Source organism: Monocercomonoides exilis (genome assembly GCF_001643675.1).
Source record: "Monocercomonoides exilis strain PA203 chromosome Unknown scaffold65-413564, whole genome shotgun sequence".
NCBI classification, from domain to species: Eukaryota; Preaxostyla; order Oxymonadida; family Polymastigidae; genus Monocercomonoides; species Monocercomonoides exilis.
In genome coordinates, this window is record NW_027150610.1 from 50,746 (window position 1) to 77,302 (window position 26,557).

The 26,557-nt window shown below is 34.6% G+C and overlaps 11 protein-coding genes across 11 annotated transcripts; 6 read left to right on the plus strand and 5 right to left on the minus strand.

Annotated features, from left to right (window-relative positions):
• The first annotated feature begins 72 nt into the window (after positions 1–72).
• On the plus strand, positions 73–1,597 carry MONOS_10708 (putative farnesyltransferase alpha subunit). Its single transcript, XM_067863181.1, has 4 exons — positions 73–215; positions 319–433; positions 491–1,253; positions 1,373–1,597. Exons 1-4 carry the CDS (start codon positions 86–88, stop codon positions 1,481–1,483), a joined length of 1,119 nt encoding a protein of 372 aa, XP_067719149.1. The 5' UTR covers positions 73–85; the 3' UTR covers positions 1,484–1,597.
• A 50-nt stretch (positions 1,598–1,647) lies between these two features.
• Positions 1,648–3,192, plus strand: MONOS_10709 (uncharacterized protein). Its single transcript, XM_067863182.1, has 2 exons — positions 1,648–1,760; positions 1,841–3,192. Exons 1-2 carry the CDS (start codon positions 1,693–1,695, stop codon positions 2,547–2,549), a joined length of 777 nt encoding a protein of 258 aa, XP_067719150.1. The 5' UTR covers positions 1,648–1,692; the 3' UTR covers positions 2,550–3,192.
• A 278-nt stretch (positions 3,193–3,470) lies between these two features.
• On the minus strand, positions 3,471–6,294 carry MONOS_10710 (putative LMBR1-like membrane protein; the record flags this gene model as incomplete). Its single annotated transcript, XM_067863184.1, has 6 exons — positions 3,471–4,744; positions 5,000–5,085; positions 5,287–5,531; positions 5,904–5,978; positions 6,067–6,195; positions 6,259–6,294. 6 exons carry the CDS (start codon positions 6,292–6,294, stop codon positions 3,471–3,473), a joined length of 1,845 nt encoding a protein of 614 aa, XP_067719151.1.
• A 673-nt stretch (positions 6,295–6,967) lies between these two features.
• On the plus strand, positions 6,968–8,163 carry MONOS_10711 (uncharacterized protein). Its single transcript, XM_067863185.1, has 3 exons — positions 6,968–7,360; positions 7,417–7,677; positions 7,736–8,163. Exons 1-3 carry the CDS (start codon positions 6,974–6,976, stop codon positions 7,901–7,903), a joined length of 816 nt encoding a protein of 271 aa, XP_067719152.1. The 5' UTR covers positions 6,968–6,973; the 3' UTR covers positions 7,904–8,163.
• A 572-nt stretch (positions 8,164–8,735) lies between these two features.
• On the minus strand, positions 8,736–9,548 carry MONOS_10712 (Rab7c2; the record flags this gene model as incomplete). The annotated part of the gene is made up of 3 exons (XM_067863186.1): positions 9,400–9,548; positions 9,251–9,299; positions 8,736–9,157 (listed from the first exon to the last, which is right to left on the minus strand). Exons 1-3 carry the CDS (start codon positions 9,538–9,540, stop codon positions 8,736–8,738), a joined length of 612 nt encoding a protein of 203 aa, XP_067719153.1. The 5' UTR covers positions 9,541–9,548.
• A 3,660-nt stretch (positions 9,549–13,208) lies between these two features.
• MONOS_10713 (uncharacterized protein) lies at positions 13,209–14,667 on the plus strand (the record flags this gene model as incomplete). Its single annotated transcript, XM_067863187.1, has 2 exons — positions 13,209–13,383; positions 14,186–14,667. 2 exons carry the CDS (start codon positions 13,209–13,211, stop codon positions 14,665–14,667), a joined length of 657 nt encoding a protein of 218 aa, XP_067719154.1.
• A 520-nt stretch (positions 14,668–15,187) lies between these two features.
• Positions 15,188–15,681, minus strand: MONOS_10714 (uncharacterized protein; the record flags this gene model as incomplete). The annotated part of the gene is made up of 2 exons (XM_067863188.1): positions 15,188–15,438; positions 15,534–15,681. The coding sequence occupies 2 exons, from the start codon at positions 15,679–15,681 to the stop codon at positions 15,188–15,190; spliced, it is 399 nt and encodes a 132-aa protein (XP_067719155.1).
• Positions 15,682–16,383: 702 nt separating this feature from the next.
• MONOS_10716 (uncharacterized protein) lies at positions 16,384–16,683 on the minus strand (the record flags this gene model as incomplete). The annotated part of the gene is made up of 1 exon (XM_067863189.1): positions 16,384–16,683. The coding sequence occupies one exon, from the start codon at positions 16,681–16,683 to the stop codon at positions 16,384–16,386; it is 300 nt and encodes a 99-aa protein (XP_067719156.1).
• A 4,782-nt stretch (positions 16,684–21,465) lies between these two features.
• On the plus strand, positions 21,466–21,782 carry MONOS_10717 (uncharacterized protein; the record flags this gene model as incomplete). The annotated part of the gene is made up of 2 exons (XM_067863190.1): positions 21,466–21,583; positions 21,634–21,782. 2 exons carry the CDS (start codon positions 21,466–21,468, stop codon positions 21,780–21,782), a joined length of 267 nt encoding a protein of 88 aa, XP_067719157.1.
• A 1,925-nt stretch (positions 21,783–23,707) lies between these two features.
• MONOS_18326 (uncharacterized protein) lies at positions 23,708–24,204 on the minus strand (the record flags this gene model as incomplete). The annotated part of the gene is made up of 4 exons (XM_067871336.1): positions 23,708–23,782; positions 23,841–23,929; positions 24,063–24,083; positions 24,129–24,204. The coding sequence occupies 4 exons, from the start codon at positions 24,202–24,204 to the stop codon at positions 23,708–23,710; spliced, it is 261 nt and encodes an 86-aa protein (XP_067719158.1).
• A 1,074-nt stretch (positions 24,205–25,278) lies between these two features.
• MONOS_18327 (uncharacterized protein) lies at positions 25,279–26,407 on the plus strand. Its single transcript, XM_067871337.1, has 2 exons — positions 25,279–25,468; positions 25,526–26,407. The coding sequence occupies exons 1-2, from the start codon at positions 25,433–25,435 to the stop codon at positions 26,291–26,293; spliced, it is 804 nt and encodes a 267-aa protein (XP_067719159.1). The 5' UTR covers positions 25,279–25,432; the 3' UTR covers positions 26,294–26,407.
• The last annotated feature ends 150 nt before the right edge of the window (positions 26,408–26,557 follow it).

Consider the following 26,557-nt stretch of genomic DNA (forward strand, 5'->3'; position numbering starts at 1 on the left):
TAGACATGAAAATACATGAAAATCAAGAAATCTATTTCTTGTTAAGGTTATCTGCCCTTTATAAATTTTTTATTTTTTATTTTTGATGAGCTTTGCTTTTAATGGAGAGAAGCCTCATGTTCTTTTCAAGAACAGAGAAGAATGGAAAGACGTTGTACCAATAAAGCAGGATGATGGACCAACGCCTGTTGTTCGCATTCAATACACTGAGGAATGTTTGTAATTTTTAAATGATCATAATTTTTCGTTATAATGTTTGATTTACAACATATAATCATGTGAACATTTCAATTATCATGAATGATATTTATTTCATAGATGAGGATGCCATGGATTATTTTCGTGGAATTATTGCGAAAAAAGAATACAGTGAAAGAGCAAAACAGTTAACGGAAGAATTGATAATGTTATGTCCTGCAAATTACAACATCTGGTTTGTATTGTTTTTTAAAATGCATTTCATTATTGGTTTTTATTCATTTATTTATAGGAAATATCGAAGGGATATTATTGAACATCTGAATGAAAGTGGTCTTATGGAATTTCCTTTCATTGAAAAAGTCTGCATGACAGGAACTAAAAATTATCAACTTTGGTTTCATCGTCAATGGACAGTCATGAGAACAAAGTTCACCGAAAACGAGCTGAAGTTTACTGAAGAAATTATTTCACAAGATGCGAAGCACTACCATGCATGGGCATATCGGCAATGGTTTTTAGACCATTACGGAGGATGGGATGGAGAATTTGAATACACTTATAAATTGATTCAAGAAGATCCTTTCAATAACTCAGCTTGGAATCAACGGTTCCAAGCACTTATGCACATCACTCCTTCTTCTTCAAAAACAAACAAAGCTGAAATTCCTTCTCAAGACTCTTCTGCAGGCTGCACATCTTCAGCCACGCCGTCGAGTCCGGATGAGAAGGCAGCCACTGGATTGCTGGTGAGTAACCGCCGCATTGGGCTTCTGAACGACATTTCGCGTGTGAAAGAGGAGATTGCCTTTGCTGCCTCAATCATCATCAGCCAGAAGTCGAAAGCTCTTCAGAACAACGAGTCCGCTTGGAATTTCATTCGCGGGTTTTTCACTCGCTGCGGTGCTGGCTATAAATATGCAGAAATACCTGAAGCAACACGCTTTGCTGAGGCTGTTGCAGTGAAAAACCCGATGTGCAGATGCGCTGTCGGGATTCTTGTGGATGCGTGTGTGGAAAAGAATACAGTTAATTCACTTTTAGAAGCCAAAGAGGTTTGATTTTTTTTTTTATTGTATTATAATTGTTATTGTTGAAATATTATTATTTTTATGATTACAAAAAATTTCTGAAATTTAATTTTCTATTTCCTTCGAATTTTATATTCATTTAGTATTGCACTGCACTTGCAGATGGAATTGATATCATTCGCAGAAATTATTGGCTTAACAGAAGGGACGTTGAAATTGAATTAAAATTGAAAGCTTTAGAAATTGAGAATTGAAAATCATGGGGTGATTCTGTATCATTTTATTTCTAATGTACATTTCAAATAGTTGTATATATAATTTTGTATTTAAATGAAATATTTGTTGTGGATTGAAAAGATTCTTTTTGATCAATATGCTCCATATTTATAATTATTATCGGTAAAAATTGACTGATCCCACAATTTAACGTAAATTGAAGTTTTCTTTTGTTTTTCTGGAGGTAATGCAATCTTCCGACGCTGAACTTATTATAGGAATACCTGCAGAAAAAACTCAAAATGCAGAAACTTTGTTTGGAATTGCGTTGTTTTGGATATTTTCCAAGATCTTTTTGATATGTATATTTAATATTTATTTTATATTTCATGCAGAAAAAAGAGTTCAGCTGAAGATAAACAACCAGCTGCTAAAACGGTTTCTCCTTTTGAAGGAGCATCCTCTTCTTCAAGCGTTTGTACATCACCATGCCCAATAACATATTATCAATCAAAATCCAAACATTCACCACTCTCCAAAAATAAAATGGAATACGAAGTTTCCATTATGCAAGCTCCAGATGCTTGGATAGAAGTTGTATCCCAGCACGTTTGCGTCTTACTTGCTGTTGCTCTACCAAACCTCATCAATTCAAAAAGGCATCACAATGCAGGAAAAGAGAAAATTGTAATCGAACTTTCTGATGAAGGATTAGACATGCATGGAAAAGTACAGCACTTTTATAGATACATTCGAGACGGAACAAAGTTAACAACTGGAGAGCTTGTTCATTCTTATGTTCTTTTAGAACATCTCATGAGAGCTGAGTCAAAAGAATTGAGCGAAGGAAGGCAAACAATGATAGCTGAATCTAACCTCGGTACGTTATTACTTTGCGTTGTCATGATTGCCATAAAGCTTGATCGAGATGTTCCGTTTCGTAATGGATGGTGGGCTGCCATGTTTAAAGTGCCGTTAGATGTTTTGAATCAATCCGAAGTTATCTTTCTTGAACGAGTAAATCACCACACTTTCTTAGAAGAAACGGATTACAAAGCTCTTTTTCACAAATTCACTTCATCTCTTCGCATTCAACGTTGCTGATAATTTTTTGACGCACCGTGTGTTCTGTTAGTTGTTCATTGGGTTTTCTCTCTTCTATTACCTCCTGCATTTGAAGTATGCATCTATTTCACCTATGATGAAGCATATCTTCTATCACTATTTATGATGATTGTTTCACCCTCACCTATTCACATCACAGAAGTATATTCGCTCATTTCACTTTTAGTATCAGCTTGCATTGATTCCACACTAACTATTATGGTAATTTTATAATTCATTATTCGTTTTCTTCATTATTTGTATGTTTGTATATAATCATCTTTTTTTTTATCTTGATTCGTTATCTTCATTGTTTAATGGAAACTTTATGAAGGAAAGATTTTTTATAACCCGAGTTTTTTAACATTTTCATTTCGACTGTTTTGTTATATTTATTATGTTTTTTGTGTTTTTATTTTTGTTCTCTTTTTTTTTCACTTTCTTTTCTTTTCTTTTCTTTTTAAACAAAATTTACATTCAAAATTTGTTTTACGTGTATTTGTGTTTTCTCTCGTATGCTTTCGTTTTTCGATTTTTCGATATATTATTTTGTTTTGTTTTGTTTTTTATTGTTTTTTGATTATTTTTTTGAAGCACGGAGAGAGATATCATTCTCCAGAAGTATGTTTGAGTTGTAACCTCACCGCTGATGGTTATTTTTTCTTATAAGTTTTCCCAAAAGCAATATCATTGAAGTGGATATTGAAGTGAAATAAGCCAAAAGGCAAACTTAAAAGATGTCAAATTACATTGTAAAAACAATCAAACTGAAGAAAACAAAGAAACTTTAAAAAAAAAAAAATGATAAAGTTATTACAACAAAAATATGAACGAATAATACTTTTAAAAAAAATGTTAATAAAAGAAAGAAAAAAAGAAAGAAATACTGGAGAAATATAATAGTTGTGTTGATCTAATTTTCTAAAAGAAAACGAGAGGAGGTGTGGGAGTATTGGCAGACTGAGACGATTGGCTTTTATTTGTATCCATTTCAGAAGAAGAATTAAATGAAGAAGAAGAAGAAGAATTGGAAGAAGAACTAGAACTCATTGAAAGATCAGGTTGAGTCTGCTTGAACACAGAAGGTGTGGCTGAAGCAGATGATGAACTGAACAAATCTTTGTTCCCTTTCGAAATATACGACACCCCACCGTTGTCTGCCGAGTAATGCCATGTCGTCCCATCCGTCGCATCCTGAAACTCTGTGCTCCAATCACCTCTTCCTCCTCCTCCTCCTCCTCCTCCTCCTCCCTCTTCTTCCTCCTCTAAATTATTCATCATCATCATTCCACTCCCTCCTCCTCTTGTATTCACCCCTTTCCCCACGTGCTCATCCACCCCCATCTCCTGCATCACCCTCCCCACCCTTCCTTCTCCTTCTCCTTCTCCTCTTCCTCCTCCTCTTCCTCCTCCGCCCTCTTCAGCTCTCCTCATCAGCATCACCGCGCTCGCCTCCGCCGCCAGCGCCTTCCCCTTCCTCGTCAGCTCCTCATCCACCTCTGAGTCCACGCCAAAGCGCTTAATTCGGAAGCAGCTCAGAATGCGGTCAACCACATTGAAGGCAGCCAGCGCCACGACGACGATGATGGCGATGGGAAAGTAGGCAACAAAGCCATTCCCCACAAGAGGAGCGACTTTCATCACAGACACGACTGAGGCGTAGACGGTGAGGGGAGTGTCTTCAGAAGAGGAAGAAGAGGAAGATAAAGAAAAGTTAGATGAAGAAGAAGAAGAATTTAATAAAGAAACGAATGAAGAAACAAATGAAGAAGAAACAAAAGAAGAAGCAGGATTTTCACTCTGAATCTTACACCAGTCAGCGTTGCAAGTGTTGGCGTGAAGGAAGACAAGCACGTTTTGGCAGAGGGGCGCGATAAGCATGGACGAGTAGCAGGCGAAGAAGAAGAGAGAAGGCGGGTCAGACAAGCCAGGGACGAGGTGGTAGTAATTAAACAGCCGCAGCCTCACGAGCATTGACAAAGAGCAGAAGGCCAAGTAGCACATGAGGAGGAAGACGAGGAGCTCCTGCAAAGAGCCAAAGGCTTCGATGTGGAGGAGGAGGGAGAGGGGGGAGAGGTCGATGGTGTTGATAAACATGGTGGCTTCGCCCCAGACGATTAGAAGGCCGAGGAGAATGCTGAGGATGGACAGGGACTTCAGAAGGATGAGAGAGAGGGGGGAGTATTTGAAGAAGTCTGGGGGAGAAGGAGAAGGAGGAGGAGGAGAAGAAGAAGGGGGGGTTATTTATTTATTTAAAAGAGAAATTATTGAAAAGAAGAAGAAGAAAGAAGAAAGAAGAAAGAAGAAAGAAGAAAGAAGAAAGAAGAAAGAAGAAAGAAAGAAAAGAAATAAGTAATGAAAGAAATATAGAAAGAAAGAAATTGTGGGAAAAGAAAAAAATAATTATTTTTTTTTTATTTGAGATGAATAAGAACAACCATTGTGCATACTTAGCAATTTTGTGGTGAATTTTCCTTCGTTTCCCTTTTGATACTTCAAAATCTCGTCATATGCTGAAACATGTCTGAAATAGTCGCTGTTATTCAAATATAAGCATTTAATAAAAACAAGCATAATAATTCAAATGTACAAATTAATAAATAAATAAATATTCCAATTAAAAAAATTCACAATCTCCTTTATTTCCTTTTTTTTATTCATTTCTTTACTTCTTTCTTCTTCCTCTCCTCCTCCTCCTCCTCCTCCTCCTCCTCCTCCACCACCACCACCACCACACTGCTTCGCCTTTGCCAGTGCCCTCCTTGCCTTGAGCATTGCCCCGCGCAGACTCACCAGGTCTTTTATGCTCACCTCGTCGATCTCTTCATCCAGCTTCGCAAAGTCCTTGCCGCCCAGCTTCCTCTCCCTTCTCTTCTGGTGCTTGTCCACTTTCTTGCTGATGTCATGGGAAAGATGCAAATTATGGTTCACATTCCGCAACTGGTTCGCCCCTAATTCGCAGTATTCAGAACACGCCTCGTACTGTTGGCGACGTTGTGGCGAGACAGGGAATTTTTATTTTTTATTTTTTGTTCAAAAATAATGAATAAAAAAACATTATTAATATAAAAAAAAAGAAAAAATAGAAATAAGAAAGTTATTAAATAAGAAAGTTAGAAAGAAAAGCAAGAAAAAGAAAAAAGATAAAGAAGAAGAAGAAGAGGAGGAAGAGGAGGAGGAGGAAGGAAGGGAAAAGGAAGGGAGAAGTGGAAAGAAAAAGGAAAAAGGTAGAGGAAGAAAAAGAAGAAAGAAAGAAAGAAAGAAATTTTTAAAAAAAAATGAAGTATTTTCAAATACATAATGCGAACAGAATTATTGAATGAAAAGAGAAAGACAGAAGAGAAATATTCAAACCTCTTCTTGAAGATCAGCCAAATACACCCCAGCAAAGCTATCTTCATTGTAATCTGCTACAATTGCTTCAACTTTCTAAAGGAGCAGAAATATTTTTTTTTTGAAGAAAGTCAATCATATTTTTCCTTATTCGATATATTAATAAAAAATTTTTGTTTTTAACCTTGCAAGCTGCTGTAAGTGATTCTTTCTGTTTTTGGATTTCATCATATCGCTTAGCAATAAAGAATGCATGATAATTCATTTGACTTTTCAGATTGCTCCGACGCCAAAGTTGTTTCGGTGTGTCGACCTTCAATGGAAAAATCAAATCGTGAATAGCAAGTTGAAAATCTTTCAAATAAATGAATAAAACCAATCCAAGTCCAAGAACTGCAATAAACAACAACATTTGAAAAAATGTTGCAATTGCAATGGCAAGTTGTTTTAAAGATTCACTGTAAAATAATTGCAAAAAAATCAAAAATTAAAGATATTGCAAAAACTGGTTAAGCATACAAAGTAAATGTTTTAATGCAAAGTAAAATAATGATTCCAATAAGAAGAAGTGATCCTGCTACAACATAAAAGATAATATTATCTCTTAAGGATTGAAGGATTTTTTGCTTCACAGTAAATCCTCCGGAAGCGTAATAAGATTGGAAGAATGGAATGATAACCCTAAGTGTTACACGTAATAATTAATTTCGTTCGATTAAAAAGGATTTCCCATACCAAACGTTCACAAAATTTGTCCAGTAAATGATATTCCAGACAATTAAAAAAGCAGTTCTATTCTCCAAAAAAGAAGAGAACTGAGGGCATGATTTGTTCGATGTTTTTTCACATTTGTGCTTCAAAAAAATATTGTAATCAACCGGAAGGAGGCACAAATATGATAATGACAAAACAAAAGAAAAGACTACAAGGATAGTGGAAAGTTTTGGACTTGTACGAATGTTTCCATAATAGTGATAAAATAGAATTGAAAACAGGAGTACTAAGACCTCTGTAACGATAAATACAATTGAACCACTATCCATCTGATGGGATGAGCTGATCAATAACTTATTGGATTTTAAAAGTTTTCGATGACTTCACCATCGTTAAAGTTTTCTTTTACAACTCCTTCAAGCTTAAAATCAACGCAAGATAGTACAGGTCGGAGCGTGTCTCCAACAAAGTTGCGCGTTCAGGAATTCCAACAACGTCTATCTTCTTTTGAAACAACACTTCATGAGAATCGTAACACTCATTTTCTTACCATAGAAAGTGATATAGAAGCTTTAAAATCACGATTAGCCGATCTTGAAGAAAGTGGAAAACAAAAAACATCCGAACTCCAAGCGCAAATTCGTTCTTTGAGTTCTTTCATCGAGGAAGTTCAAGAGAATCGTCAAGCTCAAGAAAAAGAAACTGAAGAAAAGTGCGTAGATATGGAAAACCGTCTGCAAGAACTTCTTGACCAAGAAATTGAGGTTTCTGCATTTTTTTAATATTTTAATAAAATTTTACATTTATTTAATTTTTTTAGGAAGGAGATGCTGCAATTGAAAAAGCAACTAATGATTCAGAAGATGCTTTAATAAAGTGCAAAGGAGAATTACAACAGTTACTCCAAGAGAGACAGGAACAAATGCAAGTTGATTTTCAGGCTCTTGATGAACAAATTCCTCTACTTCATCAAAAGTTGAAGAAAGAAAGAGAAGAAGAGGAAGAGTTTATTCGTCAATTAAAAATTAAAATGGCGCAAGAGTTAGAAGCGTTGAGAAAAGAAATTGAAGAAGAAAAAGAAGTATAATTTTTTTTCTTTATTTTTTTCTTTGTATTTTTAATTTAATTGTCTGTTGTAGGAACGGTTGAGAATGGAATCAAATGCAGAGAAAGCACTTGAGCAATTCAAATCATTTGCTGAAGAACAAATCATTCGAGAAAGGGAAGAAAGGATGGAAACTGAAAGAGCACTTGCTGAATTATGGGCAAAGACTTGCGAGAAAATAGAAGCTGCCCAATCATTCTGAATGGAAACTCTGATTAATTAGTTTATGAAACTTCTTCTTCATTTCGCGATGAGAACTTTTCTTTTCTTTTCTTTTCTTTTCTTTTCTTTTCTTTTTATTTTATTTTATTTTTTTTATTTTTTCTTTTCTTTTTTTCAATCTGTTGTGTCTGTGTTAGGAACGCCATTTTTATGTTGATGTAATTTATAAAATACATTTCATTTGTTTTTCGTTTTGTTAAGTACTTTTTTCATTTAAGAACATATGACTATTTCATTCTTTCATATTCATTTTTAAAATTGTTTTGCATTTTAATACCAGAAAAATGCAAACCATCAACTATTTATAGAAATGTTTCTTGAAATGTTTGTGATCTGCATGAGCAAAAGACAAAAAGTTGATATTCAAAAAAAAAATTAAAAAAAAAATGAATAAACAAAATATCTATTGTCAGTTTTGAATTTGTCATGAAGCTTAATTTCTTAAGCAAAGGACAATTATGACTGTTGCTTTTTTTTTCTTTGATAAACAACATCTATCTCTCAATTCTCTTTGAAACGAAGCAATTTGAAAATTTGAGTTTGACAACATAAACATTCAATTAATATGAAATAAATTTGCTCAATTTTGCATGTCTGAATAACCAGTATTTTGCTTTATTCTCTCATTTGTTCAAAATTTTCAACATAACTTTATAAATAAAGAAGAATAAAATAAAAATAAAACACACAAAACAGAAAAAAAAACACGCTCGCAAATAGAAACAAGAACAGAAGATTGAGGGCAAAAAAGATGCAAAATTGGGCTGTGTGAAAACAAATTCTTTACTGTAGAGAAACATGAACGATAAGCTTCAACTCCAGCACGTAGTTTTGTTGGGTTTTACATCAGCTTGAATGTCCACAACTCGTAGGCTATCATCATCTTCAATGGCTTTTCGACTTAAAACCGTTCGAATAATATCCATAAATACTTGTTTGACAATTGCATTGTCTTTCGCTGAAAGTTCGAAATATGTCGTGTTGCCCTTTGATTCGCACCACTCCTCAGCTTTCCTTGCGGGCACAGCTCTCGATTCTTCCAGATCAGTTTTGTTCCCGATAACAAAAAATGGAAAATGCTTCGGCACTGGTGGATCACTCAAGCGCAGAAATTCGTCTCTCCAATATTCTAGTTTATTAAACGATTCTGGTGAAGTCACATCGTAAACAAGGATGCACACATCCACCTCTTTGCAATACAATCTCAAAAGAGATAGATATTCTTCACATCCACCTGCGGTTTTCAAAGCAAAAAAATTTCCCAGATATTTTGAAAAAAATAGAATGAATCATTTGTTTTGAACTGTCGATGAAAGATAGAGCAAACATGTATCATATATTTTGAGGATCACATTCCTTCCATCAACAACAACTTCCTGCACATTGCAAACATCAATCAAAATTTCGACAAATTGATGAATAAAAAAATCGTTCATTCCATATATTTGCTTCAAATGCTTAACGAATCTAGCAAACTTTTATCGCACAATCATCATGGATTGTCAAGTATTCATTATGAAATTTATCATGAACAATTTGATAAAACAAAGATGTTTTCCCGACTCCATATTCGCCAAGCGCAATTACCTTCAATGAAACTGGCTTAGTTGATATCATTCCAGCGTTGATCTCGAAAACTCAATCTTTCTTCTTCACTTTTCACACTCAAAAAATTAGTTATGGCATCAATATTTTGGATTGTATTTCTGTATTATTTTTTAAACTGAAAGCTTCTTGAAATGTAATTTATGAATTTTCCTCTTCGCAAAACAACAATGTTTAAAACATTTTTATTTTCTTTCTTTTGGAAAAAAATAGAAACAACCAAACACCAAAAAATCATCACAGATATGCAAAATATCGGCATGACCTTTGATCGTGGTATCTTTTTTAATCTGCCCCAATATCATGATAAAAAATTCAAATTGAATTTTTTTGTTTCATAAATTTGTTCAGAATAATGGAAATTGAAGAAAATTCCACTGAAATAAACTCTCCTCACATCTTATTTAAAACATTCAGCAACAGTGAAAGCAGTTCACACTGGTTATTTAATAATAAAATAATTTTCAATTCAAAGAAATGCTCACGATGAAACGAAGATATGTATTTCTACGCATATCCAACAGGAATATTTATCGATCATTGCAGAAAATGCAAATAAAATAATTCTATTTTATTAAATGTGTGAATATTTTTGAAAAATCACCACAGATCAAAAAAGAGAACCATTATTATTTATTGAAAAACTATTTCTAATCGACCTCACCATTCAAAGGCAAATTTTCGTTGAAAAAGAATTATATTGGAGCACAAGAATTATTTTTTGCGGACTTTTTGAGTCATGTAAATTTTATTGTATTTTATGATCATATTGTATTCTATAAGATATTTTACGGAGAGTGTGATTCTTTCTGAAAAAATGAACAAATTACGAAAAAGTTTCAATTATTGCAAATAAGAAGCACTTGTTTCAAGAATAACTCACAATATCTGTCAAAGTCTAATTCTTATAGTAAAAACAATTGTTGCATTGAGAAACAAAGATGTTTTTAAGATTTTTTGATTTACAAAAAAATAACAAAAAAACATTCACACATTAGTAAAAAACGATTGGGAAAACATATTAATATTTGATAGTTTCTTATTTGAACAAACGAGATTTTGATAAGAATATCATGGAGAATGAATGTTCACAACATAATAAACAAATATAATCCATGAAATAATGAAAATGCTTCGCTAACTGAGTGATTTGATTGTTTTTTCATTAACCCACAACAATTTCATTTTATTGATTACCAAAAAATACAGTGTTATTCCGAGAAAGACAGACCTGTTACGGGTTTTTCATGGTTTATCAGCAAAAAAATTATATTTATCGAAAGAATGAGTAATTACAGGAACAACATAGATGTTTCAATAATAGCTTTTGTTATTCGTAACAACTTGTTTGTATTTAGCAAATATCACTTTTTTCGAAACAATTCATAGTTAAGGTAAAATATCTATTATTGTTGAAATTTAAGCATATAGGAAGATATGAATTATGGAAGAAATTGTTCACTTGGAACTTTTGTAGAACAAAGAAGTTTAACAAAGAGTTACAAATGAAGTGTGTTTCATTTGATACAAATAACTTTTTTGTGTTTTCAAGATTTCAGATGAAAAGATTTATTTAGCTGTCGAAAATTCTTCCTCTGTATTCATTCCATTTAAAGGTGAATCAGCTATGGTGGTGGATTTAAGCATTTCCCATCAAAAATCGACAACTCCACTTCATTTGCAAAGAAAGTCTATCTGCATCACAAACGTGAGTGTAATACCCAAAAAGAATGTGCATTCATCCATTATCATATTTTCATCGTATGATTCGAATTCAAACGTTTTGAAAGAATCTATATTTTAAGATTTTGAGATTTCTTCATTCGAAGATTTTCTTCGACTATAAAAAGCAGCGAACAAAACAATAATTGTTCCTCTGTCAATGATAGAGATGCAATTGAACTCAGTCGAGCGAAAACAGATAAACATAAATTGTGTCTTATTGATTCCTATTTAGATAACTGCCGATGTTATCACTTTGATAATGGTGTCGGAGGCGCAATTATACATGGAATTGCACAAATCATATAAAACTTTCAAATAGTCTATTTTTCAATAAGAATTCAATGCACATAGGAGGTACAATTTGTTTTCAAATTAATAGTTTCAATTACAAAACATTGTTTAATTACTGTTTTTTCTTCAATAGTACACACATTGCATGGTCACGATATTGCTATCCATAATTCGACATCAAACAACATTGATTCCACCTTCAATTCCGCCAGCAAACACCAAACACAGTCAGCTCAAATTACAACTCATCTGTTGATAAAAGCGAATAACTTTTTGATGAAGGTGGAAGAATTGGATTTGTTCATTCAACTGATTCACACCCAAATGTCATTGATACATGCACATGTGGACTTGATAAAAACTATCCATGACGCACGATAGCTATTGTTTGACTCAACTGACTTCAGGCTTTGAAATTGATATCGAAATACTCACAGGAAAGATGACAGAGTCCAAGAATGTGGACTGCAGTTCCAACACTTACACAATTTATGGCCAAAGTGATTTGAGCACAGAAATCCTAACATAATTTGAAGTATCTGGGCTGTCTCAATTTTCAGTTTCAACAAATGTATTGACTGTCAGGAACCTTGCTCTTGTGCACAGCTTGGAAAATGCAGATAATTGCTTCTCAAAGCAATTTGAGATAAGCAGTGCAGGAGATATACATATAGGGCTACACTTTTACTCTGACCTATATTTTTACTCCCACCTTTTTTTTGTGGAGCTGGCTACGGCGTAATACAAGCTTGATGCCAACAAAGAATAACTAGAAATGCTTATTAAAATTATTTAACTTAAACAGAAAAAATTTTTTTCGAATTATTTTTTTACTAAGAGATCTCGGTATTTTTTAATTTTATTTTTCGATCATTGAATTGATGGTCTTTCCATGAATATAACATTCTGGAAGTTTTAAGCTACACCATCATTACACATCTTATCCTTTTTATTTCTTTGATAACTTTTCACATTTCACAAGTTTCTTTTTTACCTGTTTTCTCATTTCATCGACTTTTCGAAAAAATGCAATTTTTGATTGGTTAAAAGACAATTTTTTAATTTTATAAGCTGTCTCTTATTTTAAACTCAATAAATTATTGCAAGCTCACAAAATATTTTGCAGAAAATATTTTACTGGCCGAAAAAATCAAAACTTCCGAAATTGATGTTTTTCATTTTTCTATATAAAATCAAATTTGTAAAACTTTTTAGAATATCAACATAATTAACATTCTATCATATATTAAGAATAATCTTTATAATTTTTTCAAAAATTCATCATTCCTTATGAAATTGCATTTTTTCGAAAAGTCGATGAAATGAGAAAACAGGTAAAAAAGAAACTTGTGAAATGTGAAAAGTTATCAAAGAAATAAAAAGGATAAGATGTGTAATGATGGTGTAGCTTAAAACTTCCAGAATGTTATATTCATGGAAAGACCATCAATTCAATGATCGAAAAATAAAATTAAAAAATACCGAGATCTCTTAGTAAAAAAATAATTCGAAAAAAATTTTTTCTGTTTAAGTTAAATAATTTTAATAAGCATTTCTAGTTATTCTTTGTTGGCATCAAGCTTGTATTACGCCGTAGCCAGCTCCACAAAAAAAAGGTGGTGGTAAAAAAAAGGGTCAGAGGACCTAGTGTAACCCTTAGCAGAATGAACGTATCTGCTAGAAGCGGACACTCAACGGAAACGGAATTTTCGACAGAACTGACAAATGTTCAGGGTGGAATATTGCAAATGGAAAGCGTGTACTGTGTCCAGGCATACTCTACTGCTTCGATGATTATGCTTTCTTCGACAAATGAAATTTCATCTGCGATTTCCGGCTGTGCTTTTGAAGGGATAGAAAGAACAATAATGAGTCATTTAATGGTAATTGGATTAGAAAGAAAAAGATGAACGCACAGAATCACTAGTCAAATCAGATGATAAATGAGAAGAAACTCTATTTTTACAACAATTGATTGGAGTATCGAGTCTGATCGGAGTGTTCCTCTCAAAGAAACCAGGAGCCTAGAAGAGTAAAATGCACAAAATCGGAAGACAAAGTTTCAGAATGTGATACGGCAGTTCCTGCGCAGCGCAGAAGAAAATAGTTTCAACGAAAATATCAATTCCTGCAAATAGAAAAATTATAAACTCATTGGAATGCTTGCAAAGACGACGGTGAAGAAACACAAAACTTCACTGCATTCATCCTCAAAGAATCCCACTTGTCCACAAGCACGCAATGCGAAACTGAAAGCATTTCAATCGTGTTTTTCCAGTTGCACAACCTCATCAATTACTGCGTTGTCATATATTGCATCTGTCAACATGCCTGCTCAAAAATGAAAAAATTCCCCATCTGACTCCAAACATCCTTATCATATTCTCGTTCATTTTCGCTCAACATTTTCTTCTCATTAATCTCTTCCAAAATCGCATTCGTTTCCATTTGATTTTTCTCTTCCAGATGGAAAATTAACCTTCTGCTGATTTGGAAAATATGGAGGAATCGCAAACTATTCCTCCTCCTTCCTCTGCCTCTTCTTTCTCCTCCATTGCTGCAAGCTCCACCAGCATCCACACCATTTGGAGCAACTCTAGCCGCTCATAATTCTTTGCCACAATCGATGGCACAATTTCAGCCAGTCGCTTCAACCAGATCTCAACATCTGCACCCACCGACACCCACGAAAGCACTCGCACTCTGTCGTCCAGCTCTGGTTCAGCAGCGCAAAGTGATGACTCACCTTCTTCACAACTGCTCTGTTCTCAGACACATTCAGAGGCGCTCACCGGTCAGCAGCATCGTCCACATCCGGCAGCTGCTGGCACAGCGCAAAGAAGTCGTTGCGCTGGTACATCTCAAGCACAGACGCAAATGATGGTAAAAGGCACCCAAACAACCGCAACACGTTCAAGCAGACCTGAAGCTGCTGCACTGGATATGTCTGGACTTCGCGCAAGAAGAAGAAATTCAAACTCGGAGTATGCGATGCACATGATAACGAAGGGAACTCAGTTGATGTTTCTCAACTGCGTATCTCATCTTGCTGCACTTTTATATACAACTTACGCTTCGCTGTTTCTTCCCCTCATAAGTTCATCAAAGATTCAAGCATCATAAACGTTTCAGCCTCCCCTTTCTCCGGTTGCATCCCCACAATCAACACAAAATGTCACAATGTCCTCTTGCGCAACTTCCCTTCAAACACCGTGTTGATGCATTTCCTGCAAAACCGAAACAAAGCCATCAGGAAGTTCTCGCTCTCCTCCATCGACTGCTGAGACAGCATTTCTCAATTCTACAATGGGTTGAAGAACAGGAAGAACGACAGCTCGTCTCCTGTGAACTCATCCTGCACAAACTTCCCAAACAGCCACATTGCCACAAAGTCCTTCCGGAACAGCTCATCATCGTAGGAAATCGCTCATCGTGCAGCCTTGCTCTTCTTCTCCTCTGAGTTCTTTTCCGTAAAATATATGAACACATAGTTCACCAACTCCCACACACACACACCTCCGCCCCTGACCGGGTCTGTCTCGGCTTTATCTCCGTAAATCCCCCGAATCTTCTGAATCGTTCTCGCGAGCAACAATTCCAGCACTATCTTCAACAGTTTCGGTAGACGCTGCATCGACACAGATCACAGCCGCGCGGGAGGAATGAACAGAACATTCGCAGTTTCATACGCAACCTTCCACAGAAACCCAAACGCTTTTCTCATTAACCGCTCCATTTCTGTCCACGCTTCTAGCAAAGATTCACCACATGTTCCAGACAACCCTGCCCCCGATCCACCAGTCGAAGTCGCTGGCCACTCCGAGTCTTCACGGTCAATTCGATCAATCTTCTGCTTATGATGCATATACATCCGCTGCACAACACTCGTTTTCACTTCCCATTTAATTGCACTTGTTGGAAGTTTGGAAGAAATCCAGTCCTCCTAGTCCCTCTTCTGATCGAAGTGCAGAAACAGGGGAATCTCATACAGTTATCTCGTATTTCTTTCTTCTGCAATTTCACACTCTTCTCCTCCGAATCCCCGACCCCACCAAAGTTCCCGCATTCCATCTTCTCTTTCAGCTCCTTCGCATTCTCAGTCAGATGCTCTTCTGTCTCTTCATGTGTGGTCTTCATTTTCCTCTGCTCATCTTTAAATTCTTGAATCGTTTGATTTATCCAGTAAAAAAGGATATCCCCACTTTCACATCAAACCCCTTTCAAGTTCCGGTCTCACCCAAGCATCGCAACACCACTGTTACCGATGTTCACTGCAAACTTCTACTGTTTTTGTTCATACAGTTCAAATAGAATAAACGAAAGCGAAGATGGAACAATCAAGTGACACAGAGAGACAATAAAGAAAGTGTGGCAAGAATATTTCTTTTCACAGCCAGCTATATCTCGCTTTTCCCATTCACCAACCCCCCCTGCATTTCTTCGTCAAGCGCTTCTTCTCCTTTTCAATACTCACATCAATCAGCTTCGCCTTCTCCTTCATCGCCACCAGCTGCTCCTTCACTTCCTTCACCTCTGAATTGGACTTCTCGCTCGGATCCAGGTTCTTCCTCTGGTTCGTCCATATAATCTTCTCCTTCTCCTGCAGCTTTTCTGCAGAATTCGCTCACTTTGTTCGAAATCTGCTCTTCGTCAAAAAAAAAGTTTTTTTTGCTCGTTCAACGTTGAACTCTGAATACCTCCTCCTCCTTCTTCTCCAACTCCTTCACCTCTTCTCGTTTCATCGAGCACATCAAGAGACAGAACCACATTCCCCATCCTTTTCCACTCTGACTCCAGTCTTTTCTCCACAATCGTCCTCTTTTTGCACACTGCAACCCCTCACCGCATCACTTCATCGAACAGGTTCACTGCTGCATGCCTCTTCCTTGGAGATCGCAAAAACAGCCGCGCTATCGCCGACGGAAGCAGCGATGTGCCAAACCGATTGAAAATCGAGGGAATCTCATTCACATCCTCCTCCACAAAGATCAGCTTACTACCAGACTTCGTGCTCACCAACGCTGAAAACAAAGGAAGAAGCTCAACCAGCGGAATCGAAAGCATCGCCGAAAGCGCAAAATCGGAAACACATTCAACACCTAAATGCAGAGCAGTCCTCTGCTCCACTGCAAAACACATGAAGCACACTAGGCGATAGGGGTGACAGGATCAGCATTAGCTGCGGCAGCGACAGAGGTATATACGGTGCTCACACCACAGCCTTCTCGACATATTACCCATCGCTGCATCCGACAGGTTTTATGCAGCCACTGCGGATGCATTAGACAAATTAATAGCAAGCACCTTTTTTGGCGAATACTTATCTCATTCTTCTTCTTTTCTTGGGACATCGTGAAGGGAAGAATGCATAAACTACACGCGCGCTGCTCCAATCGAAGAAAACGATAAAAGTTAAAGCAAACTTAGAGAATTTAAAACTGTTATCACAGTAATACTGCAATTTGTTAAGTATTAATTTTCATTCCTTTGTTGTCTCATTTTCAAAGACAAATTAGAACTCAGAATTTCGACATTAATTGTGTTATTTTTTGCTTGAATGCCTTTCAATCATCAATTGCTTTATTGTCATAATACAAATGAGTTTTTAAAAAATTGGTTTTGTTCACTTTTCGTTTCATTGAAAGCCTCAAAGTTGAAAAGTTCAAAAAAAAGCTATTTCAATATCAACGGATATGAAGCTAATAAAATACATATTCATTTGCTCAATGAGGCTATATTGATAAATATCGTTGTTATTTAAATTAAAGGTTTGAAAAAATCATTGTATTGAAATAGGCAAAAGGAAAAACTTATAATTTACGTGTTTCAGTTAAACAACAATAATAAACAATAAAATTCTTTAATAATTATGTTAGTCAGTTTGTGTTAACAAAGAATATTGTAAATAATAAAACTCCAAACTCTTCCATAGAGAAAAAAAGAGTGCATTAATTGAATATGAATAAATTACGGTAAACAAACAAATCGATCTGATTTTTTGTGGGAAAGATCAGGCTAAAAAAAAGTGATTTTTCAAAAATTTTCACCCAAATACTCCTTTTTATCATACAAAAGCAAAATTTGAACTTATTTTACAAACTGTTTTGTAATTTCACTTAGACATGCAGCAGCTTCAAGCTAGATCTCAACAGGTCTCGACGAAAAAATCAAGGGGGAAATTTTCACAATTTGCAAACAAGCTTGACTCACGGAATTCCGCTCGAAACAAGAAAAATAAGGAGGTGTTGGAAAGGTTGTTGAATTGTATGAGTGTTTGTTGCGGAAAAGAAAGTATCATAGGGGCAGATTTAAAAAGCTGGTTTGGATGTTTGGTATCTATGAAAAAAATCCTTTTCGAAATAAAACATTTATAATTCCAGTGAAAAAAAGGGATTCAAACTCTCTACTCAATATAATAACAAAAACCGTTGAGCCGGGGACAATGATATATTCAGATTGTTGGAAAGCCTACTCAAAGTTGCAGGAGCTTGGTTTTGGGCATGAAACAGTTGATCACAGAAAGGAATTTAAAAAATTTAATAATAAACTGTCATACAAATAACAACGAAGCTGTCTGGAGGGGGTTGAGAAGGTATTTGCCACCAAATGGAACAAGTCTGCGTCACATTTAAGATTACATTGCTGCATTTATATTGCTTAAAATAGAGAAAATTTCAATGCTGAAATTATTTGTAATTGGATTTGAATACAATCCAGAGAGATATGAGAAAACATTCAATGAGGTTGAAAAAATAAGTGAAGATTAAACCGAAACAGCAACGAGCAGCATTTCATCCGTTTGAATCGATGACACAGATGCAACAGTTTATTCGATTTAGAAAAAAACGGAAGATGATGGAGAAAAAGCATCCAGTTGGGAAGAATCTGATTCAATTTCATTATTTGAGCTTTAATTTGTTTGTGTAAAATTATTCATTTCAAAGTTCATTGAAAAATTCGAAAACTTTAAATTTTCATATTTTATAAAGGGTTTGATCAAAAAGGATGCCATGATCGGAAGTTATGCCATTTTTTAAAATCATAATCATTGATTTGAATAAATATTTTCATACCAAAATTCTTTTCTGATCTGGACATCTCCAGAAATGCACCAGTGCATTCATAAGCATTACACGCTCTCATTCTATTTACAGCAATAATTTCTCAAATTTTTCGAAACTGTTAGTTTCTAAACGAAATAAAAGGTAAAAAGAAACACAGTTGATTATCTCACAAATGAAATGGTAACAAACACAAATTCAATAGTCTAACTTTATAAAAATAAGTGTGAAAAAAGAATGTTCACTGAATCCAATGATCTTTGTTGGAATATGCTGGAAAAGAAAATGTTTTGTTTTTATTTGATCAAATTAATAGGAAATCAAAAAGAAAAAAATAAATATTTTTTTTAACGTTTAATAATACTTGTCTCATTTCAATTTGATTTGGAACTGTGCAAATTATATGCATGGAAATGGAATTTGACTGAAGAGAGAATGAAAGCAATCAAAGGCATTCGTCGATTAGATCGATACCAAAAAATAATCAAATTTTTGGATTTCTTTTTGATAGAAATAACAAATAAGAAATTATAAATGTGTTATATGGCATTTGAGTTTTAAAATAAGGGTTTGAAGCGGGAAAAGGAGTAATATAAAAAACTATTCACGGGATGTATTCCTTATCTTTTTCATCAGTATGATCGCAAACAGAAGATCTGTCAGATGATATTTCTTCTGTTGCTGTAAAAGAAGAATCATCATCTCCGTCAGATTCTTCTGATTCTTCGTTACTAAATTCGATCGGAGTTCCCATTTTTTTTTATTTTCCACTTCTTTATAAAAATACATGCCCTCCGCAAATTCAGAAAATTCCATTGATATTCTTTTTGTTGATATAAATTCTGCTATTATATCGTCTATGCATCTATTTTGAATTCCACACGAAGGGAGAAATTTCCGAAATTCACTCCAAACAGCTTCAATAGTATTTGTTCACACGCCTTTTTCAGTTTTGTATCTGTATTTATTGCATAATGTGTGATGATCGAATCCCAATGATTTCAATGAAGCATAAGCCTTCCATTCGTAGGAGTAAATTGTGGAACCTGGGGTTACGTTTGTCATTATTAATGGTAATAATTGTTCTTTTTTTCTATTCTTAACTCTTATAATGATGAAATTTCCTTGTCCCCCTACAGTTTTTTTTTTCGACCATGCCAAAAAGCCAAATTTGCTTTTTTCTTCTTCCACTGTGATATTTTCTTCGTCTGAGCAGCATTTCATCGATTTCGACAATCTGTCCATCTTTTCCAAGATGTTCAAAATTTTGACACAGGTTTATAACTCGAACTTATGATGATAAAATGATGAAACATGAAACTATTTCTTTATTGGCATTAAGTCACTTGCAAATATGCTTTTTTTTAATCGAATGAATATGAAGGCAGCAAAAGCAATAATTTTGAAATTCCCAATCTGGAATTTTTCATATGTGAATCAGCGAACACTGTTTTTCTGGATTTGCAATTTTGGCACCGAAAAATTCTGTCTTGAACAGAATCCTTTGCAAAATACATAATTGATCCGCATTTCTCGCACTCCTTCTTTTTGTCCGGTAAAATTTGTAACCTAAACCTGTCCCAGTAAATTTCTTCGTTATGAAACATTGAAAAATAAGATGAGATCTCCCTCTTTTCCTCCATTAAACAATTGTATTTAATGATCATTATCCCTTTTATTAAAAATTTTCTCTTAATTTTTGATAATAAAAATAGAAATAGATCCTAGATTTTCACGTTGTGACATTGTTCATATTAATAATGGATTTCATTTGATGCAAAAATAATGTTGACTTATCAATTTTTTAGGGTGTCGATCTAATCGACTATTACCCAATCAAACAGCCAAATTCTCAAATAACAGAAAAGAATTATTGATTCTTTTTGAGAAGTGAATAAAGTCCGAAGGCAGGAACACAGATTATTTGTTCGTCAAGCATTTCATATCAGTCATTTTCTTGTCCGACCTTTATTTCCAAGATGACTCATAAGATTATTGAAAATGAAGGAATTGATGAAAAAAAAATCTTAAAGAATTGGCAAAGCAAAGCAAATAAAAGACAAAAGGCAGAAAGGCATGGCAGAATGGTTTCATCTCGAAATGGGAAAATAACAAGAATGTACAAAGGCTATCTCCACCATCAAATATGCAGAGTTTCATGATTGGTGGTGCATCAGCAATAACTGGATGAAGCATTTTTCTTTCAGGTTTATCAAACACTTTTCACTTGAAAAAAACCATTTTATTTCAATTGAATGATGATTGAATGAGAAAAACAAAAAATACTATCTCCGATAGCAGCATTCAAGATGAAATCAAACAAATTACACTATTCTTCTTTTTTTCAAAAAAACCAGAAGAAATAAATCTGACGATTCATCTGCTGCACAAAATGAAGGAAGAGAGAGAAAGACATTCTGATTCTTTGTCCAATACTTCCTTTTGCACAAATCCAATCTTCTTTGAGCCAATCAGAAACTCTTCTTTCAACTTCACTGGACACATCTTGATACAAGAACATTTAAAAAATGAATGTACAACACTTTTTATCATCTCCTCAATCCTTTTGTTTAAGAAACGGAGCAATCTTTTCAAGAAATCCCCACCTTTTTCAGCCATTTCTCATCCGATTCTCTCAAAAAGCCTCATCTGCAACATTGTTATCTTCGATGAGCACATTTTCTGTTTCTCTTTGTTTTTCGATTTTAATGACGAAATCACAATTATCCAATTATCATTCACAACCAAAACCATTCGTACTTGCATCGTCGTGTCCTATTTAAATTCTTCTGTTGGAAACACCAATCGAAAGAAGTCTTTTGGTCTGAACAAGATTTCTACAGACATTTATGAAGATTGAATGAAGGTTTTATGCGCAACTTCTTCTTCTTCTTCTTCTTCTCCTCCTCCTTCTCCTCCTCCTTCTCCTTCTCCTTCTCCTTCTTCTCCTTCTTCTTCTTCTGCTGCTGCTGCTGCTGGTATTCTTCCTCTTCAAGTGATCTTCCAGTTGCCTATCCACATCCACCAGGCGAGCGAACTGCAGAAAAAGAAGCAGAATTGAGGCAGATGTTGATGGTGATGAAGATGACAAAGGGAAAACATTTGATTTGGGAGGTGGAGAAAGTGAAAGTGAAAGAGGAAGGAGGAGAAGGAGGAGAAGAAGAAGTTGAAGAGTAAAAAAGATGAGGAAAATACAGAGAAAGAAATTGAGAAAATTTTGAAGAAGGGTGAGGATATGATGCAGAAGGAGATTGTATTGCTTGTTTTGATGTTGATGGCGATGAACGAGATGATTAAGATGACGACGACGAAGAAGAAGAAGAAGAAAATTAAAAAGAATGAGAAGGAGTGCTGCGTGCAGAATATGTCTGTCGGAGAAATTGATGCTTCTGGATTGCATTTCTCCGAATGAGAATGTTCTCATTAGCTTATTTTGGAATGTATGGGAAGACGATGATGATGATGGGCAGAAGGGATTAAATAATAAGGGAAAGATGCAGATAAAGAAGAAAGAAGAAGAGGAAGTTGAAAAAAATGAAAAGGAAGAAAAAGACGATGTACATGAAAACAATAGGAAGAAGGAGAAGAAGAATCTGAAGAAGCTGTGTGATTTGATGAAGCATGAAAAAAGAAGGCAATGAAGAAGAAAATGAAGAAGAAGGTGAAGAGGCAGATAAAGAAGATGGTGAAGAAGTGGAAAATAAAGAAAATAAAGAAGAAGGAAAAGAAGAATGCGAAGAAAATAAATAAGAAGAAGAAGAAGAGAAGCAGAAGCAGAAGCAGAAGCAGAAGCAGAAGCAGAAGAAGAAGAAGAAGAAGAAGAAGAAAATGATGATTATGATATGGAAAGGAAAGGAAATATATTTTTCCCAACTAGAGTTGTTTCTTGGTTAAGAGAAATATGCAAATACGTTTTGTTTATCTTTATCTTTTTCAATTCAATTTTTCTTCCTTTCTTCCTTTCACTCATCTCCATTCATCTTTTTCCTTCTTTCTTCAACTTCATCAGTTCAATCTTTTCTCTCCATCTCTATTTTCTCTGCAAATTCTGTTCCGCATCACACACATCAATATCGAAAATGTATATTCTTTCTCATTTTTCATTTTCTTCTTGACTTCTTCTACTGATTGCCTCAAAGCCCAACTTGTTAATGTCCGAGAACCACTTCCGGAGAATTATACATGTCGGAGAAATATTTCTCTTCGTTTGATTTTCTCCACTTTGGCTTAACCTTTCTGCTTCTTTTTCTTCTTGTCAACTTTTTTCATTTTCATCATCCAAATTCCTTCATTCCATTGATCTTTTTTGGTGTTTGCCGGAATAATTATTTCAAACATTTTCTTCTTCTTTTCTCAATTCCAACATCTGATTATTTTGCTTCTTCTCTTCAACTTTCTTCAGTATTTGTGTCGTGAAATGTGGAGTTATCTTCATAAGAAACAGCTCATCTTTTCTTTCTTCCTCTTTCTTTTATTTTAACTTTTTATCTTCATCTTTCTTTCTTTTCTGCTAAGCCAGTCCATTTTCATCTTTTAAAGTTCTTCTTTTGTCGCATTCGTTCCCGTTTCTTCTCTTCCCCTCTTTTTCATCTGATGCTCTTCCTCATGTTTTCTGCATCATATTCATTCGTTCGTCTTTTTCCCACTTTCTGCTCTTCAAATACCCATCTTTCTCCCTTTCTTTCTCCAAAGACATGATTCTCTCTCTCTCTCCCCAGAATTGTTAGGTTCTCGCTCTCTCTTCTCTTTTCTTCTTCGCCTCTTCTTTTTCAAATCCATTTTTCTTGTTCACAACTGTTTTTCCCTTGTTTTCTTTTCAATTGCTGCATCTTCTCCCCTTTTTCTCTTCTCTTTTTGGAAGCACTCCAATTTTAACTCCAACTCAAAGTCTCTAAAAGTCCATTCGTATTTCATCCATTTCTGAATATTTCACCAGAAATTGCGAATCATGCCATCAAAGCATCAAAACGGCTGTTTCAATCAAGCAATTCTTGGAAATGACGATGACTGCAAAGAAGAAGAAGATGAGTTAATCGATGATGAAGTATGAAAAATAGATGGGAAGTCACGAATGTCATCGTTGAATGTAATCCAAACAAGAATTATCTCAAAACTTCTGGTTCTTTTGCGAAATGAAAAGAAGATTTCTTTCCATGGCACTCCTGTTCATGGACAATCTGTATTTATTCAAAGAACACCTTAAAAGAAAAATAAACGAAATAAAAAAAGTCAAACCATCTTTTTGGTATTAAAATATTTTCCCATCTCTAATGGATTGGTAATCATCAACCCAGCTGGCTTTCTTGTTCTCCAAAATTGCCTATCTTCATCCAAAAAAAAAAAAAAAAAAAAAAAAAAAAAAAAAAAAACAGAGAACCGGACAACAAATAGGTGGAATAGAATGTCATCGAAAGCAGAGAATCCCTTGTGAAGTTGGCCATGATTCCAAATGAAAACACATATTCTCCAAATTAACTCCTTTTCAAAACCCAATTCAATGTCATATCTTTGCTGACAGCATACCTGTAGAATTCGTGCAAAATGCAAATGAGATTGTGTTGAAGCCTGTTGAGTGCTTCATTCTGCTCGCTTCCTCCATTGTCCAATCCCAAATTCCCTTTCCTTTTCCACAAAGAAAATCTTCTCCTCAATAAGCCCATGCAGAACAAATTCTGTGCAAAAGATATGCCAAGTGCAACATATTTCCCTCGAAATGAACAAGCGGTTCAATCAAATCTTTCTGAAATTCAACTCGCTTTTTCTGCATCTTGCTTGAATTATTTTTCTTCAAAATATGGCAGTTGGTGTTGCATCATATGTTTTGCAATATATAACCAAGTTCATATTTCATGCAATTTTTCCCACTAATTCACTTTTTGCAAGCAATCGATGCAAACAGCCACTCGCTCCTCCATCTGCAAGCAAAATCCCTGCTCTTCTGCAGTGCCATAACTCACATGGTTGCATTTGTGTCCGAAGGTCTAAGAAGCTCAAACATGCTCAGGCTGCTGCAAATCACCAATAAAAAATCTTCATTTATAAAATTATAGGTTGAGAACCCTTATTAATTGTTCGATTTGGAGATCTGTTTTTCTTCTTTTTGATTTGTTGTTTTGAATCAAAAGACAGACTGATGATCTGGAAATTTTTGAGCCATTTTTTAAAGGGCATTTTGACAAGAGTATTTTTATTTTTTGATGCGAATATTCCTTGAACATTCCAAAAATGTATTTATTATAGTTTTGGACTCATTCTGCGGTAACGCAATCACCTTCATATGAGCAAATATTTCTGAGTATGCCAGCATTTAAAAGAAATAGTTGGTTTAAAAAATAAGTGTTTCTTTTATTTCTTTTGATTTTTCATTTTTTTAAGAGAAATTTTCGCAGTTGGAACAATTCACTGAATCAAAACAGAAACGAATGATCGAAGAAATGAATAAAATGATTGATGAAATGAACGAGGATGAAATCAGATCCATTTTCACAAAGGAACTGTTAAATGAAATAGATCAAATGATTGAAGAAAAGACATTGTCATTGGAAAGTGCGTTTTTGCTGCTAAAGCATGCTGGATATTTGATGACCCTGAAAAACAAGTGGAGTAGTGGTTTTTATAATTCTGAATTGAAAAGAAGATTTGTGAGGATGATTTTTGAAGAAGAAAAGAAAAAAAAAAAGAACGAATGGATTTTGATTGATCTTTGCGAATGCTATCTTTTATTGAACACGTGGGCTTCTTCAGAGTTGATTTCAACTTGCGTGCCGTGCCTTCTGAAAGCTGCATTGAGGAAAGAGGAGAGCAAAGAAGTCCAGAAAGAAGCGGAAATGGCTTTGTTAGCATTGAGCAGCATTAGGGATAATGTGTGTGAAATACAATTTCCTTTTTGAAGCCATCAATTTTATTCTTTATTTTTTTAGAAATTTGTCGAACAAGAACTTTATCTGAATGATATCATAGAAATCATCGAATATCAGCAGAAACACAGAAATCTAACAAAACTTGCCTATCAATCTGTTTGGAAATTTTTAATTAACCGATCGTTCAGTGATGGAAATATGGAGGAAGTGATTTTGAAAGATTTGCATTTTGCGAAAAAGGCTGCAATAGAATTGAATGAATTGACAAGATATGTGGATTGGAAGAGGAAAGAAGAAGGAAAAGAAGGAAAAGAAACGAAGGAAGAGCGGATAATTGAGAGTTGGCTAAAAATGTTGGGGTCTTTTATCTATTCATGCGAATTGTGGAATGAAGAATTTGTGGAGCTTTTTGGCTGCATTGCAGAGATGTTTCGAGCAATGAAGGATGATCATAGAGGAATTAATTATCTTTGCCTTTCCTCATTTAGATGTTCAGCGGAAAGCAAACATGCGGATGTTGATATTTTGCTGAAAAGCGGAGCAATAGATTCCTTTTTTGAGGAAATGAAACAATCGATTTTGAATGGTTTTGTTACAAGTGATTGTTTGTATTTCTTTTTATGTGTTTCAAGAAGATTGAAAGAAAATACTGATGGAAAAATGAAAGAGGCAAAGAGAATGGCAGCCAAAAGGGAGATGATTGAAAAAATGGAAGAAGAGGGATATGAAGATTACATCATCAGTCTTCATAAAATATTTAACTTTCTAAATGATGAATACTACAATTGTTTATCATTGAGTATTTCTGATTATTTTGTGAGCGTTTAGTGAAATGAAACTCATTTTGCTATTCAAAAATCATTCTTTTTTTTTTTTTCATTTTCATTTTCTTTTTAATTATTTTTTCAATTAAATGAAAAAAAATTACAACATTTGAAAAAATTTGACAGATATTTTTTATTCCTTTTCCAAAAAAAAATTTTTTTTTAATTTTTTCGATTGTTTTCATCAAGAATCTTCATTGAATAAATTAATACTCTCCATCTTCTTCAATAAAAAAAAATTTTTTTTGTGATTGATTGATTGATTATT

Coding starts and splice junctions, on each gene's coding strand:
- MONOS_10708 (XM_067863181.1), top strand. CDS start 86: ATGAGCTTTGCTTTTAATGGAGAGAAGCCTCATGTTCTTTTCAAGAAC. Junction 434..490: donor CCTGCAAATTACAACATCTG/GTTTGTATTGTT, acceptor ATTTATTTATAG/GAAATATCGAAGGGATATTA. Junction 1,254..1,372: donor CACTTTTAGAAGCCAAAGAG/GTTTGATTTTTT, acceptor ATATTCATTTAG/TATTGCACTGCACTTGCAGA.
- MONOS_10709 (XM_067863182.1), top strand. CDS start 1,693: ATGCAATCTTCCGACGCTGAACTTATTATAGGAATACCTGCAGAAAAA. Junction 1,761..1,840: donor ACTCAAAATGCAGAAACTTT/GTTTGGAATTGC, acceptor TATTTCATGCAG/AAAAAAGAGTTCAGCTGAAG.
- MONOS_10711 (XM_067863185.1), top strand. CDS start 6,974: ATGACTTCACCATCGTTAAAGTTTTCTTTTACAACTCCTTCAAGCTTA. Junction 7,361..7,416: donor TTCTTGACCAAGAAATTGAG/GTTTCTGCATTT, acceptor TAATTTTTTTAG/GAAGGAGATGCTGCAATTGA. Junction 7,678..7,735: donor AAATTGAAGAAGAAAAAGAA/GTATAATTTTTT, acceptor TGTCTGTTGTAG/GAACGGTTGAGAATGGAATC.
- MONOS_18327 (XM_067871337.1), top strand. CDS start 25,433: ATGGCTTTGTTAGCATTGAGCAGCATTAGGGATAAT. Junction 25,469..25,525: donor TGAGCAGCATTAGGGATAAT/GTGTGTGAAATA, acceptor TTATTTTTTTAG/AAATTTGTCGAACAAGAACT.